At 41.8% G+C, this 15,233-nt stretch overlaps 2 protein-coding genes and 1 long non-coding RNA gene across 9 annotated transcripts in view; 2 read left to right on the forward strand and 1 right to left on the reverse strand.

Annotated features, from left to right (window-relative positions):
* LOC116568710 overlaps positions 1-12,746 on the forward strand; it is a 31,171-nt gene extending 18,425 nt beyond the window's left edge. The window contains exons 2-3 of one of the 2 annotated variants that reach the window (XR_004276741.1): positions 6,104-6,316; positions 12,633-12,746. This is a non-coding gene — a long non-coding RNA (uncharacterized LOC116568710). Of the gene's footprint in view, positions 1-6,103; positions 6,317-7,369; positions 7,804-12,632 lie in introns of those variants that run through there. The other variant, XR_004276740.1, reaches the window with a different exon arrangement.
* Positions 1-15,233, reverse strand: part of PUS7 (pseudouridine synthase 7) — a 65,612-nt gene that overhangs the window by 39,235 nt on the left and 11,144 nt on the right. For 5 of the 6 annotated variants that reach the window (XR_004276737.1, XR_004276739.1, XR_004276738.1 and 2 more), the window contains exons 3-8: positions 14,925-15,009; positions 14,692-14,793; positions 11,479-11,623; positions 6,536-6,553; positions 4,928-5,039; positions 2,264-2,341 (exon numbers count right to left, since the gene is read on the reverse strand). Coding sequence is in view for 3 of the 6 variants with exons in the window: in XM_032304327.1 (XP_032160218.1) it covers positions 2,264-2,341; positions 4,928-5,039; positions 6,536-6,553; positions 11,479-11,623; positions 14,692-14,793; positions 14,925-15,009 (540 nt within the window). In the remaining 3 variants the exon portion in view is untranslated. The remainder of the gene's footprint in view (positions 1-2,263; positions 2,342-4,927; positions 5,040-6,535; positions 6,554-11,478; positions 11,624-14,691; positions 14,794-14,924; positions 15,010-15,233) is intronic. The other variant, XM_032304328.1, reaches the window with a different exon arrangement.
* On the forward strand, positions 2,487-3,153 carry LOC116568708 (ATP synthase subunit s, mitochondrial). The gene has a single exon (XM_032304330.1). The coding sequence runs from the start codon at positions 2,549-2,551 to the stop codon at positions 3,146-3,148; it is 600 nt and encodes a 199-aa protein (XP_032160221.1). The 5' UTR covers positions 2,487-2,548; the 3' UTR covers positions 3,149-3,153.

The raw sequence follows: 15,233 nt of genomic DNA on the forward strand, positions 1-15,233 counted from the left end.
TGATTTTTTCTAACTTATTTTTTAATTTTGGTGAAAAAATTTTGCAGAACCAGCCGGATAGCATAGGAGTTGACTACAATGATAGTTTAGATACAGAAGACAGAAATACCAGAGTCCGCGAGCCACTGCTGCTCCCTCTAACCCTTCAGAGTTTCTGGCTAGCCCAGTGGCCCCCACTACCGGCAGAGGCAGTTTCAAATCTTCCCACTCTTCAATTTCTCTCCCCCAATCCTGTCCCCTGCATTCTCAGCAGATGACTCCATATTCTGCAACACAGGACGAAAAAGAGCGGGCCACCATATATGAACGCTTTTAGGTGTCTCCTGCTGCTCTCTCAAACACGTCAAGATTCCCACAAACCTTAGTGGAGTCATGGGGAGATGTTCTTACTTTGCTTTTTCATGACCACATCATGCCTCCCTCTCGAGGTCAAGGAGGAAAAGGGCTGCAAAACCATTAGGATGCAACCAGATGCTTAAACCCGACACCATTTCATGTGAATCAGAGTAGTCGTGGGAAAGCAGCACCCTATAGGGGACCGTGGGATAAAGAGGAGAGGTCGCCTCAAATTCTTTATGAAAAAATAAGGGAGTTACAAATAAATACATATTTAAGTGAGGACAGCAAGCACAGATGACTTCATTTATCATTACAGTAAAATTAACATGTGGTAAACTGTACATATTCAAAATGTACAAGATTTACCACTAAGCCCATGAAACCATTACCACATTCAAGATAATGAACACACGCATAACCCTCAGAAGTTTTCTCCTGCCCCTTTATTTCTCCCTCCCACCATTCCTTACCTCAGGGTGGAGGCGGTGATGGTGTGTGTGCGTGTGTCTGACTTCACATGGCTATAAACTCAGCGGAGGGGTGTGTGTCTGTCTGTCTGTCGGTCTGACTTCACAAGGGTATAAATTCATCTTCTCCCCTTCCTTTCACTCAACTGGCTGGGTTCAGAGCCCCCAGGACAGAGCAACAGCCGCGATCTCCAGGGTCACCTACCTGCTCCAGTCACAACCAACCCTTCCTTACTCCTGCCTCTCCACACAATGCCCTCCATTTAGATCATGGCCAAGTCCAAGATCCTCACCACGGCCTGCAGGGTCCGAGGACCCTGATTTCTCACTAGCTCCTAGAAGACTAAAGTCACCTGCCAAGTACCAAATGTGCAGTGCTCCCCAACTCCTTTCCAGTGTCCTTTCACAAGGTATTTTCTCAGTTCAAACAGGCAACCTTAGACCCTCTGCAGCCTCAGAAAACTCCTACTCATCCTTCCAGAATCTAGACCAGTGGTTCTCAACCCCAGGTGACTCTGCCCTTCAAGGGACACTTGACAAAGTCTGGAGGCATTTTTGGTTGTCACAACTGGAGGGTGGGGGGCAGGGTGGGAGGAAGCTGCTGACATCCAATGGGTAGAGCCCACGGCTGCCACTAAATGCCCTACAATGTACAGGACGCCCCCACAACAAAGAATTATCCATTCCAAAATGTCACTGGTGAAGGCGGACATGCCCTGATTAGATTAAAACTAGAGCATCCCGTTTTCAGTGAAACTGGCCTACCCTAATACCCCCACATTTATCTCACTGTGTGATAAGCTCTGATTTACTTGTCTGTCTGCTCCATTAAATTGTAATTGCTTTAAATGCACAGACCATCTTTTCATCTGTATATCCCCAGTGTGTAACAAAAGATTCACTGTTTTGTAATTAAATTTTAAGTAACTTATATTTAATAATGAATGAACAAAAAAAGGACGAAAAGAAAGAAGCACTCTTTCTTGACTTTCTTGACTCTACCACTTTCTCTTGACTCTACCACAAAAATCCTTTAAAAATCACACAAACAATATCTGTAGGCTCCTAAAAACATTAGGAAATACAGAGAAACAAAAAGAAAAAAAGAATAAAACTGATTTTTCGAATAGGCAGAGGCACCATTTAGAGAAGAAGAGAGAGGGGCGCTTGGGTGGCTCAGTCGGTTAAGCGTCTGACTCGTGATTTCAGTTCAGGTCATGATCTCAGGTGGTGAGGTCAAGCCATGCATCAGGCTTGTGCTCAGTGTGGAGCCTGCTTTCCCTCTCCCTCTCTTCCCTCCTCCCTAGGCTTTCTCTCTCTCTCTCAAATAAATCTCTCAAAAAAAAAAAAAAAAGAAAAGAAAAGAAAAAGAAGAGAGAAACCTCCTCATGGTGAATTTGAAGACGGTGACACCAGGGTTTTTGCAGAACGAATCCTGACATGTCCTTGGTACTTACTTGAGAACAGCAATCTCTTGAACGGTTATGGCCCTTTTATCTTTGGTTCCCATGTAGGAGAATATGTTTGGTTTGACTCTGGTAAGACAAAAACAAAACCATATGAAGTTGCACATCATTAGAAAATCGTATTTCTCATGATTTAAGACACAAAGTAAATAAAATGGTACCGGAATAGAAGAGTAAGGAGAAACTTGATTTTAAAATGTACCTTGCGAGGCACGCGGCGCCATAGACGTGCGGCGCGCTGGCTCGCTCCCTCCCTTCCTCCGGCGCTATCAAGTGATGCTGTTTGGAAAAATTTCCCAGCAGTTGTGTGGCTTAAAGAAACCCCCACGGTCATGTGACTACAGAAACTTTTGGGGCTGGTTGAATGCAGTATTTAATAAAGTAGATTATGAACGCATCAAGGACGTGGGACCCGATAGGGCAGCATCTGAGTGGCTGCTACGCTGTGGGGCCACGGTGCGCTACCATGGCCAGGAGAGGTGGCAGAAGGACTACAACCACCTCCCAACAGGACCTCTGGAAAAATACAAGATCCAGGCAATTGATGCCACCGAGTCTTGTATCATGAGAATTGGATTTGATTATCTGGAGGGCCTACAGCACGTTGAAAAAATAAGACTATGCAAGTGTCATTATATTGAGGATGACTGTTTGGAGAGACTTGGTAAACTGGAAAATTTACAAAAAAGCATACTGGAAATGGAAATAATTTCATGTGGGAATATCACAGACAAAGGAATCATTGCTTTATATCACTTAAGAAACCTCAAGTATTTGTTGTTAAGTGATCTTCCTGGAGTAAGAGAAAAAGAAAATCTTATCCAAACCTTTAAGACAGCACTGCCTTCTCTGGAACTAAAATTAGACTTGAAGTAAAATAACAATATTCAAAAAATAATAATAATAATAATAAAATGTACCTTGCGGGGTGGGGGTGGGCTGGGTGGCTCAGGGGGTTAATAAGCCTCTGCCTTCGGCTCAGGTCATGATCTCAGGGACCTGGGACCGAGCAGGCTCTCTACTCGGCCGGAAGCCTGTTCCGCGCCCCCCCCCCCCCCGCCTGCCTCTTTGCTTACTTGTCATCTCTCTCTCTCTGTCAAATAAACAAATACATCTTTAAAAAATAAAAAAAATTAAAAAATAAAATGTACCCAGGAAATAGTATGCAAGCTAAGGAAGTAAATGATGCCTGGACAGCAACCTTCTTAGCAGGGCTTGACTTAGAATGTTTGTGGCTGAGTGAAAAAACATGCCATTGGAAGACTTTGCTAGGCAGTCACCAAAAGGAAGGCAGCTATGCTCACCACTATACCACCAACGCTGCAGTCACCAAAAGGAAACAATGTACTTCCTATCGACCGTAGGCCTTTCTTTAGATGACATGGCAGTGAAGGTAAAGAGGAATTCATTCTAGATACATAACATACCACTCTGAAAATTTTATTATCTTCGGTTTTTAAAAAGTTAATAATACAAAGTTTCCATAAATTCATGGTATTTCTTTGCATAAAAAAGCTAAACACTATAATAGGGATCTCAATAGTTGTGATATGAAGATGTAACTAAGCTAGTTAACAATGAAGTATTTTATAGAAACTGCTCCACATGAAAAGGAAAAGGACAGGACAAACTGCTTGAATTCTGAGTGCTCTCCAATGCCCATGTCAGAGGAAGTCCCTCCGCAATACAGAGGAAGTATCCTCGCAGGCTCAGGGACAGACAGGCCCCACCGACTCTCTCCCAGAGAGCCAGCAACAGGAGTAAAATAATGTCCCTTGTAGGGTACTGCACCCTCCTGGCTAGCATACAGACTTACTGGCCCTGACCCCCAGTACCTCAGAATGGAGCTGCACTTGGACAGGGCCTTTAAAGAGGTGGTTCAGTTAGAATGAGGCTGCTGGGGGGCCCTTATCCGATCTGTTCCAGCAGAAAGAGAAAATCTGGACAGACTCTGGGACACACACACACACAGAGAAGGTAGCCATCTATAAGCCACGGAGAGGCCTCAAAAAAAAAAACCAAACCTGCCAACACCTTGATCCTGGGACCCCCAGTCTCCTGAGCTATTACTGAAGCCCCCCAGTCTGTGACAGTTTGGTATGGTGGCCCCAGTGGACTGACACACTGTGTACCATGTTTAAACTGGGTTAAATGTGTATCAAAGTAAACTTCCTGTGCGCACAGACTGGCTGCGGTGCCTGTGTCCACAACTGAAAAACAATTCTTTGGCTCCTGGCTGACCCTCGGAGACTCAAACCTGCTCTATCTGCATTCCCAGGAGGAAATCCAACTGGTCTCAAGCGTCCGATCAAGTCCATCTCCAAGAATTAAAGAATTTACACTCTAGTTAAGCAAACCCCTGCAAACACATCAAAGTGTAGGCTTTCCAGGAAGCAAGTTACTTTTTATTTTCAACTGGATGGGCTACTATGATAACTATTTACTTATAGAATTTTGATCTTGAGTCATTAGCAGTATGCACAAAGGTTAAAAATAAATAAATAAATAATTCACCTACTGCTTAAGGAAACCGTAACTGGAGGGCACACTTGCTCTCTTTTTGCTTATTTTCCCACTTGTTTTTCATTAGCATTGAAAGAGGAAAATAAATTCCCGTGTTGTCATTTTGTGTCTGCACAAGAACAAGATACTAACCTTAAGTATTTGGACAGCACATTAATAGCATCCATGGTGTCTTTGTTTTCCTTGTACAGTACAAAGTGGCAGTAACTTCCCCTAGATTTTGGCCAAGAATGTTTTCTTGGATCTTAAAAGCAAAAAAAATTAAATGTTACACAGACCATAATAAAAGTGCTCTAAACATAAGCTTTAGCTTATGAAACCTACAAGCTCATTTTTTGCTAGAGAACCTGAGTGAGAAATCCGATCTAGTCTGACAAGAAATACAGGTTAAGTGGTTACAGCTGTGTGGACTACAGGTAGGACACTTCCTGTGACTAGAGACTGCACATGATCTGTCCACACTCACAATCAAAAGCTGAAAGGCAGGCTGTGTGACAAATGAGTACGACTAACCAACCATCCTCACACAGAGCAACTCCTCACACACAGGGGTCCCCACTCCCCAGAGGCGTTTACTTCACAAGAGCGTATCTTCTTGGTGGGTAACTGGCTTTCTGGAACACATGTGTCCAGAAGGAAAGAGAACTCCCCTTGGAATCTACAGGCCCTGCCTCATATCCCAAGCCAGGAGTTCACACATACTTGCCTCAGCAAGGATGGGGACAAAGCTTGTGAGGACTTGCCTTAGTGACACGTTCAAGCTTTCCAAAGGCCACTTCCTTCACAAAAGTTGAGTTAATCCTAGGTGGTTTACAAACGCTTCCCTGGCAGAGAGCATGGCTAGCATTCAAAACATAATGGTCATGATTCTTGGGGAAAAGGAAAACTCTAAAAATTAAGCCAGGTTAAATGTTAACTTTCAATGTGACCTTCTGAACTACAGTTAGATTATTCAACTTTCTGAAAAGTAACCAATATGTCCAGGCTTTGGAAAACATTTAAAAATTTTCTTTTAAATGTACTATCATCAGAGATTTTTTTTTAAATATTAGGATTTAAACTCTGATCGTGAAAAATCAACACAGTTTGGGAAAAACAGGTAAGCCACAACCCCACTTCCAGATGCTGTACAATGATGTTCCTGCATCTTGAGCGACACACAGCAGCAAATGTCATCTGTACACATCTAATTCACTTGATTTCTACAACTTTGTGAAAGAAAAACTGTGGAAAAAGTATTTCATATAATCCTTAGAGTCTTCTTCTAAAAATGTTCCTTTTTCTTTGTCCCTAAAAATAATCCTTTAGGATGAACTCGTGAATCTGTCCTCTTCAGAGATATAAGAAACTTCTGGTACTGAAGTTGCTGGTACATTCCGCTTTGTCAAGGCAAAAAGCACTCTTGGTACGTTAGTGATTTACGCTAAAACGTAAACAACAAATGAATCAATGGATCATCTTGCAAAACCGCCACAGCTTGCATGCTCAGCGAATTGCTTTCCCTTTCTGATAAATGTGAAGGTAAGTCTCTTCTGTCTTGGACAACAAAAATATTACAAGTATTTCTTTGGCTCTTCATGGGAATTCCTCGCAATTCATCCTCAGAAAATTGTGAATAATAGTATTATTTTTGGCTTTCCATCTAGCTCACCAGTTAACCAAAATTGTCTTCTACTTAGCACTTGGGAGAAAAATCATTGGCATTTCATTTTCTCTACATGAAACACCAACCGCTCTTACCTGCTGCAGTTCTGACCTCTGTCCAAATGCACAGCATAAAGAGCACAAGAGAGCAATGTTTAATTCGTAATAATATTAAAGTGCTTTAGAGGTGAACATGCAAATGATCGCATGGAAATTTCCTACCAAGAACTGCTACAGTACCTGGTAGTTATGTGGTGGGTTAACAGCCATTCAGACGTTAACAATGGAATGTCACAGAGGCAAACAGCGAATGAGGAGAAGACTCACCTATAGGTACCAGCTTCCCTGTCTCAGCCTCCTCACAAGGGCAGGTCTTTTCATCCTCAGAGCTGCACTGTCCGTACCCAAGGGACGCAGCGTAAGGTTTATGACTGAATACAGTGCGTTGTCTACCCAACACTAGTGTTACAAGGCATGTTAACTGGAATTTAAATAAAATCTTAAAAAAAAAAAAAAGACCTAATGCAAAATGCTGCCCCATCTAGAGATTCGTTTTCACAAAGTGCTACTTGTGATTATCTTTTGGTGGTGACACTGCATGAAATTATTGTTTAGCTTTGTCTTTTTCTGTGCTTTATGAGTTTCTGGCATTGAGTTATAAAGATTTTTTTATTCGATAAAGATTTGAGAATTCCTTACAGAAAACAGCTCCTGAAAAGATAAATTTGAAGGGATTTAAGATGATTTTAGAGACTTCTATTTAATGCAATGTTCAGACCTTTTTTGTATCATTGCCTGACAAGTCATCTATTGTAAAAGACGTATTTGAGATGATTGGGGGAAAAACTGAATGTGCACTGGCTACTGGATATTAATAAATTATTGTTCATTATGTAGGATGTGATAATGGTTTGGGGTTTTACTCCTTAGCTGCTAAATACACAATGAAGTATTTATGAGTGAAATGAAGTGCTGCAGAGAATTTTCTTTAGAACACTCCACAAGAAAAATGAGCAGGAGGAAAAGATCAAGCAAAAACAACAGAATGTAAACAATCTTGAAGGTGGCTGGTGGGTCCACAGTGGTTCAATATATACCACACTCTGTGCTTGTTTGAAAATATCCATAATACAAAGTCAAAAAAACCTTGGGATCAGAAATGATGTAGTGGAACTGTATGCATCCTTAATGACCCCCTCAGGACTCCTTCCCCTTCCCAATCAACTATAATGGCGAGAAATGAATGAGGCTACAAGGCTAAAAAACGTAATGCCTAAGAGAAACCATGACAACCGAGCATGAGTTTTGGCTCACAAGCATGCATCTTTTATTAGCAAATCCAAGCACTGCACATGCATACCATTATCTCCTCTGTCACTAACATCGACGATTCTTTTTCTAGGCACACTCAGTATACAAAATAGTAAGCATATGCATTAATTAACCGGGAATATTTTGAATAATGGAAAAATCCGCAAGACTCAACTTATTCTGGGTGAATGGGACTTTCTAAAACTCCAAATCCTTGGAATGCTAAGGAGCATTATGGAGCTTTGTAATTTAAGAAAATTAAAAATGACTTTCAGACTTTTTTGAGACACCCTGTTTTAAAAGATAGAATGCAAAGAATTCTCAGGCTGAGATCACAGAAAGCAACCTTCTGATGGTCTGATAGGGCAGTGCCAGTTCAGTAGAAATAGAAACCAGAGAGAAAAAGAAACCACATTCGGGAAGGGTCAGGTATGGAGCACAGAGATCCTCATGAATAAGGAAGGAAAAATGTAGCTCTAGAAAGATGACATGATGGTGTAGCATGCAGAACATTCTTTCCTTCTTATTCAAGGCCATTTCCAGGGCTGCATCGCTGTACAATGACCTTCCAGCTATCACTCTCCTCCCGGAATTTCTGCCCACCCTCTCCACTGGCTCTTTCCCTTCAGGAGATCAAGACGCCCAGGACTCTTCCATTTTAAAAGTCAAACTTGCATCCCTCTCCACCATGCTGCCTTCCTTTCTCCTTCTCTTCATAGCTTATTTTTTTTTTTAATTTATTTAGTCAAGTAATCTCTACACCCCAGGTGGGGCTCAAACTCACGCCTGTGAAATCAAGAGCCACACACACCTCCGAATGAGCCAGCAGTGCCCCTCTTTACAGCTTATTTCAAATAGCATTCCATACTGGTGTCTTCCAGTTCAGCCTACGGTGTCAACCGGTTCCCAATCCTATTCTACTGGAGTTTCTACAGCAAACGCCCCAATGATATCGATGTGGCTATAAACTGACAGATTGATTTCAGAGTTCTTCTCTTGCTGGACCCATCTGTAGTATTTTCCACTGCTCATCACTTTAGTTATTGGCATTCCCTCTTCCTGTGGATTCCACAATACCAGCCTCTCCCAGAGAGTTTCCTTCTTATCTGTCTGGCCCTTTCTCTGGAGTCTCTGTGGATTCCTTTATCTGGGTAGGTATCCCTGCTGGGATCCATTCCTTTCAGAAAGTATGCAGGAACCTCTACATATCATGTGGCAGATTTTTTTCCTTATTTTTACTTAAGTCTTTTTAAAAAGATGTTCTTAGAGGCATTTAGAATATATGATCTATCTGAAAATACATATTAGTTTACCTGACTACATGGCTTATAATAATTAAATGATATTTTCAGAAAAATACCGTTAGGCATGGTTTGGTAGGTGAATCAAGGTGCCCTGTCTATCAGACTGGATTCACAAACAACATAGCTTCGGAGGTAAAACAGCTGGTAATCTGTGGTGTCTGGGCACCATGATGTCTACGTTTTAGGATGCATGGCTCTAGCTGAGAAAAGTTTAGGTGAGAATATTGCCAATCTGCTTAGTAACGCATGTAACAATATCAGGGTATGGTAGGAAAGGAGCGCTAAAAACACTATAAGCTTAGCTCTGCAATGAATCTCTAAAAGCTAATTTATTCATATGCTAGTGAAGATAGCTCAAAACGGTAAGTTATCATTGGTACTGGACTCTATTTGCAGGGGCATGAAGGGTGGTCTCTGGATCCCAGCTCTCCCGACTTTTCCAACAGTCTTTAACTAAGGCACTCTTACTGGTGGGAAGTTGGATCTGCAACAGATGAACACAGGCCCTCTTGTGTTCTGTCTGGGGCTATGAGGAGGTGGGTGAGAATGGCTCAGACCTCTAGTCCACTTTGACCAAACGCCAAAACGACTCAAGCTCAAGAGGTTTAGAACTCTATGCAGGTGACGATCCAATCTGACCTGCCTTCATGCTTCCTCCAGTGAGAAATTCCTATTTTACTGAAGATGTGCAAGGGAAAGAGGGAGGGTGGTTCAAGTCCTACAGAGCTCAGCATCTCACCTAAAAAATCTTAAGGAAATTTCTTATTTGGAAAAAAAAGAAGATGGGTATGGCTTAGGCATAGAGAATGTGGCTAAAGACAGAATGTGAGAGATCTGGTGCCACTCACTTGAAGGGAAAGGGTGGGAAGACTCTCAGGGCCACCATGACAGTGCAAATAAACGCCCTAACACCCCTCTCTGCAAGTCACAAAGGCCAGCATCCTCTAGGAAAGAAAGATAATTTCTAAGCAGCAGCCAGTCAAAACAATCCAGGTTTTGCTAACCTGCTTCCTCATGACCACACTCAGCAGAATCAAGACCTTGCCTTTAAAAGGGGGCTGTTGCCCAACATGGGGACTGCCTCTCTACAAGGAACGGCTCACTAGCAGCCGCGCTCAGCCTGGGCTCCTTGAGAGAACGGGAGCCTGAGTGCACCATGGCACCCTCTCTATATCCAGGACAGTAACCAGCCATCTGCCAATCTTGGGAGAAGGCAAAAAAAAAAAAAATTCACTCAAATCACTTTCATTAATGCTCCTGAACAGCCCTGGCTGGAGAACCATTTTATACTGTGACTCAGACATCAAAGAAATGTGCAGCAAGCAAGACATCAGCATGTGGCTCGAGGAGTGATTAACCACCCATGCCCTCAGCTGTTCCAGAACACACCATCTCATTTCCTTTGCAGTGTCCACTGAGAAGTAGCCTCCAATGTCCATCTTCTCCTCCTACCTGCTCAAGATTTCTCATTTCTGTGTCACTACCCAGACATACTGAACCAACTACATTATTTTTTTTTCAGGCACAGCTGAACCTTATTTCTGTGTCCATTTTTCTTATAATGGCCTCATTTCTCTAGATTCATAGTTACAAACAATTAAGGCTTCTCCCACTCACGCATTAACCTGAGAGAAGACTGACAAAGCATCAACAGTGTGAGCAGTCTTTTGTTACGCAGTCTTCGGGTTTTGCTCTGACAAATATATCTACACTTGATCTTTATCTAGAAACAACTCTTCCCTAATAGAAGCCATCAAGCGTAGGGGACGAGGGTGAGGAAATATCTTTTTCCCCACTGTCATTTTCATTAGAATTTTGTCTGCTGATTTGGCAGACGACCTATTTTTTAAGGATATAGAAATTTTCATGGCTATAGAAAATACATTAGCCTTGTTTCAAGTGAATGATATACAACAAAAGATGAGCATGGGCAAAGGGGTATTTTCCTGTATATTCCATGGGTTTTTTTTTGTCTGAGTGAAAAAACTCACAGTTGGAAAGCAGAAGGCCTTCCATTATAGGGGCTTGGCAGAAAATATGCCACTGGGATTTGGGGTTCACTGAAAGCTTTCTTTTCTCCATTAAGGCACGGAATGAGCAATACCCTTCCATTTTCTTCTTGAATTACCGCTGAGCCCATTCTGCTCCTCAGGGAACGTATCAAATTCCTAGCACTGTCTCTTCGGCACCACTGTCACTATAGCAAATCGTGACTCCCAAAAGAGACCCAGTACTCCCAACCAGACACATTCTACAGGGCTGCTCTGTGAACGTGAAAGCTATCATCCACCTTCTCTGAAAGAGTGACACGGCCAATATCCTCTCCTGCCCACCAGCCAAGTAGTCCTGAAACATGAACGGGCAAGAGCAGGAGGAGCAGGACGGTCCCCGACAGCACAAATGCCAGGTCACTCGCACACTTACTTGCCAGAGCCTTTTTCCCAGCTGCATGGTAGGCTACAATATATTTCTTCCCCTCTCTGTCCTCCGTTTTCGTCTCTAATCCTGGAAACAGAGATTTAATCGCTTGATGGATGACGGTTCTTTTCTCTTTGGTGTCCTCAATAACCTATTAAAAACAGAAATACCGCGACTACTGATTTAACAAACATCAAATAGGGAGATAAAACTAATGAGTCAGTAAAAACACGAGTCGTGTTATCAACCGTGTGAAGTAACAGAGTCTGTGGGTAGGATTGCTGGATCTCCCAGAGCTCCGTAATGGTGCTCATCTTAAGAGCCTGTTTACTGAGCATGACTGCTGCCAGGCACAGTACCAAGAACTTCGCTGTCGTCGGCTTATTTAATCCCCATCATCTCCTCACCATGCCATCCTTACACCTGCTCGGAGAGAAGGAAAACGAAGCTGACAGAAGTGAAGGAATGTGTCCCAGCTCACAGCTGGAGGAAGGCGGCGCCAGATGTGAAATGCAGGCTGTGAGACTCCAGAGGCGCCCATCACAGACACTGCCGCTCAGGGACTCGGGGCTCTCAGATGGCGATGTCGGCAAGCTGGGTCTTTGGAGGATCACACATTCAACTCCCTGGAACACTCCAATCTACAACTGCCCCATAGTGAACCCTATATTAGATGAATTATTTTATAATGATGTTCTAGAACATTTGTTCATAATAAAAAATAAAATCGACATCAAGAAAATGTAAACTTATTAGTTATAGAACCATTGTTCAGGGGCGCCTGGGTGGCACACTAGGTTGAACGCCTGACTCTCGATTTCGGCTCAGGTCATGATTCTCAGGGTCGTGGGATCGAGCCCCGCGTCGGGCTCCAGCTCTGCACTGGGTGTGGAGTCTGGTTAAGATTCTCTCCGCTCCTGCCCCCTGCTGCACACATGTTCCCTCTCTCAAACAAAACAAAACAAAACAAAACAAAACTGTTGTTCAATTTCTGAATGTCTCACACTAAGAAATACATTTCGTATCTAGATTCAACCACCAGAGGTATGTATGTGTATATGCCTTACTAAATACCTAAAATTTTTTTAGAAAAACAGTATTTATCCTTAATGTGTACAATACACTCTTATTTTCTGTTTTATCGTATTGCATTCACACAGATGTCGGTTAAGTTCTACTGAACTGATTCCATGACCCACTGAGGACTGCAACCTGCAAGCTGAAAAACACCAGGATACGCTAAACTTAGTAATATTTTAGTAAAATTAAAAATGTAAAAGAAAACAAACTACATTTTAATTACAGACATGTGACATTTTCATATTAAAAATGAGTCTAGATCTGGTATTTACTGAGCACTGAGCTGGAATCAAACTTTGTACAGATTACTGAACACATAGTTAGACTTCAAACATTTGGCAAGTCCGTCCTCATTTTACAAACAAGAAAATGTGCCCAGGCTTTATCTTTAAAGGTAAAAACATTCAGTAGATGTCATGATTATAGGTTTTCAGAGGACAGTAAATTTTACTGTCCATGCAGGAAAACACACACTACAGGGTTGAGATCTGCCACTGTGCTGTACAAGCAAGAGAAACCTAAGCCACCCTCCTGAACAGCTCCCCAAAACAGTTCTTTGTTTTCTTTTTGGCACTGCAAGATTTTGTCCATTGGTAAATTCAGTAATTGATGAATCCTAAAACTGTAATATACATACTTTGGGGACATTTCGGTGGATGGGAAGAAGAGCCAAGGGTTGGGGGCAGATAATGAATTCTGAAAAGTTATGGTAAGCTCTTGTTAACTGGGAGTGATGGAAACCGGGATTTCAGACAACCCCTAATCAAGTAGGTCACTAAACTATGGTATAAAATGAATTTAACATAAACTTAAAATTCTAAAAATCTTATGCTACAAGACTCTTAAAATCTTGTATCACCTAGAGCTGCGCTATCCTGTACGGCAGTCATGAGCTACCGATGGCAACAGAGTCCCTGAATGTGGCTAGTCTGAACTGAGCTATGTTACCAGCATAAAAGAACACCAGATTCTGATGATTAAGCAGGGAGAAAAAAGAATGTAAAAACATCTCATTTGTAAATAAAAATATATATGTATATAGATTACCTGCTGAACTATACTATTTTTTATTATTTTTTTAAATTTATTCTTTTATTCCAGAGAGAGCAAGAGTGGGGGAAAGGGCAGAGGGAGAGGGAGAATAATCTCAAGCAGACTCCCAGCTGAGTGCAGAGCCCAGCGTGGGGCTTGATCTAATGACCCCGAGACCATGACCTAAGCCGAAATCAGGAGTCAGATGTTTAACTGACTAAGCCACCTAGGTGCCCTGAAATGATATTTTAAAATGTACTAGGGTAAGTAAAATATAATGTAAAAATTAATTTCACCTCTGTAAGTTTTTAGAAAGTTTAAAATTAAAAACATGGCACGCATTATAATTCCACTGGACAGCACTAACTGAGAAGAATAAAATTTTCATAACAAAAGCTTTTGAAAAGGCATCCACTATTGCATTTAGTAGCTCAGCTCTCCTTTTCCTCCACAGTGGAAGCAGATTGAAGTTGAGCAGAGAAATCTCCCTTCTCTTTCCCCAACACCTCTCCCTCTAAAAACCCACCTGAGACCCAGAGGCTGTAGGAGGCAGAGCCAAGGCCATGGCCTCCCTAGCAGGCCATACATCTGATTGTCAGGCTGTCCTAGTCTTTTGGCTACAGACACCATGTGATAGAAAAACTACTCTATGATTCCGAACAATACCTTTCTTTGTTGATCTGTGGTCATGTATAAAATTTTCTTAAAACAAAAACGTTAACTTTTTTTGTTATAGTTTATCTGGATACAGGTTATCTGCCACTGACAGAAACTTTTTTTTTTAATTTTACTTACTTATTTATTTATTTATTTGACAGAGAGACAGAGCCAAAGAGCACAAGGAGGGAAATGACAGAGGGAGAGGGAGAAGGAGATTCCCCTGCTGAGCAGGGAGCCCCATGCCCTAAGGCAGACGCTTAAGTGACTGAGCCATCCAGGCACCCCAATAAAAACATTTTTAGTGTAGTGCTCTTTTAGATCAAATAGAGCAAGGCCATCCTTTTATAAACTACTGTAATTTTTCTAATAGACACTTTGATATGTTCACCCAAAAAGAAGCACTCAAAACTCTAAAGAAACTTTTCCATACATTTTTGTGCTATTTACCTCGATGGCAACACTGGTTTCCTTATTTTTAAAAAGCTGGAGTTCTTCTAAACGCTGCTTTTCTTCAGCTGTCAAAACCGTAAATACATCTTCTGAAGGATCCTTGAAAATAATGATGAAACTCTCAGTGAGTCAAACACAGAATTTAAAGCTGTTAGAGATCTGTATTTCCAGGATCTCCAGGAAATGCTATTTTATATAGAAGGTGACTTTTGCTGGAGAGCTGCTCTTACCTCCTCATCCATGGGGACGGACAAGTCATCCAAATGGCTGATCTGTCCATCTTTTCCTATTTCATGAACAACGAAGTCGGAGTACCTAAAATGAAAAGTAAACACAAAATTTCAAAGCATTAACATTTTGCTTCCTAGTAATTTTAGGAGAAAATTTATTAACATTAAGCCTTGTTGTACGAAACAGGGATTTAAAAAACAATCTTCAGTACAAAATTCACATGGAGTTATTTCTTCTGGTTTCTTAATGAATTCTAAGCCATGGCTTGGCTTTGTATTGGAATATAAAGGCCCTCTGAACTTCTAGAA

The sequence above is a fragment of the Mustela erminea genome, chromosome 11 (genome assembly GCF_009829155.1).
Source record: "Mustela erminea isolate mMusErm1 chromosome 11, mMusErm1.Pri, whole genome shotgun sequence".
In the NCBI taxonomy this organism is placed as follows: Eukaryota; Metazoa; Chordata; class Mammalia; order Carnivora; family Mustelidae; genus Mustela; species Mustela erminea.

Coding starts and splice junctions, on each gene's coding strand:
- LOC116568708 (XM_032304330.1), top strand. CDS start 2,549: ATGCTGTTTGGAAAAATTTCCCAGCAGTTGTGTGGCTTAAAGAAACCC.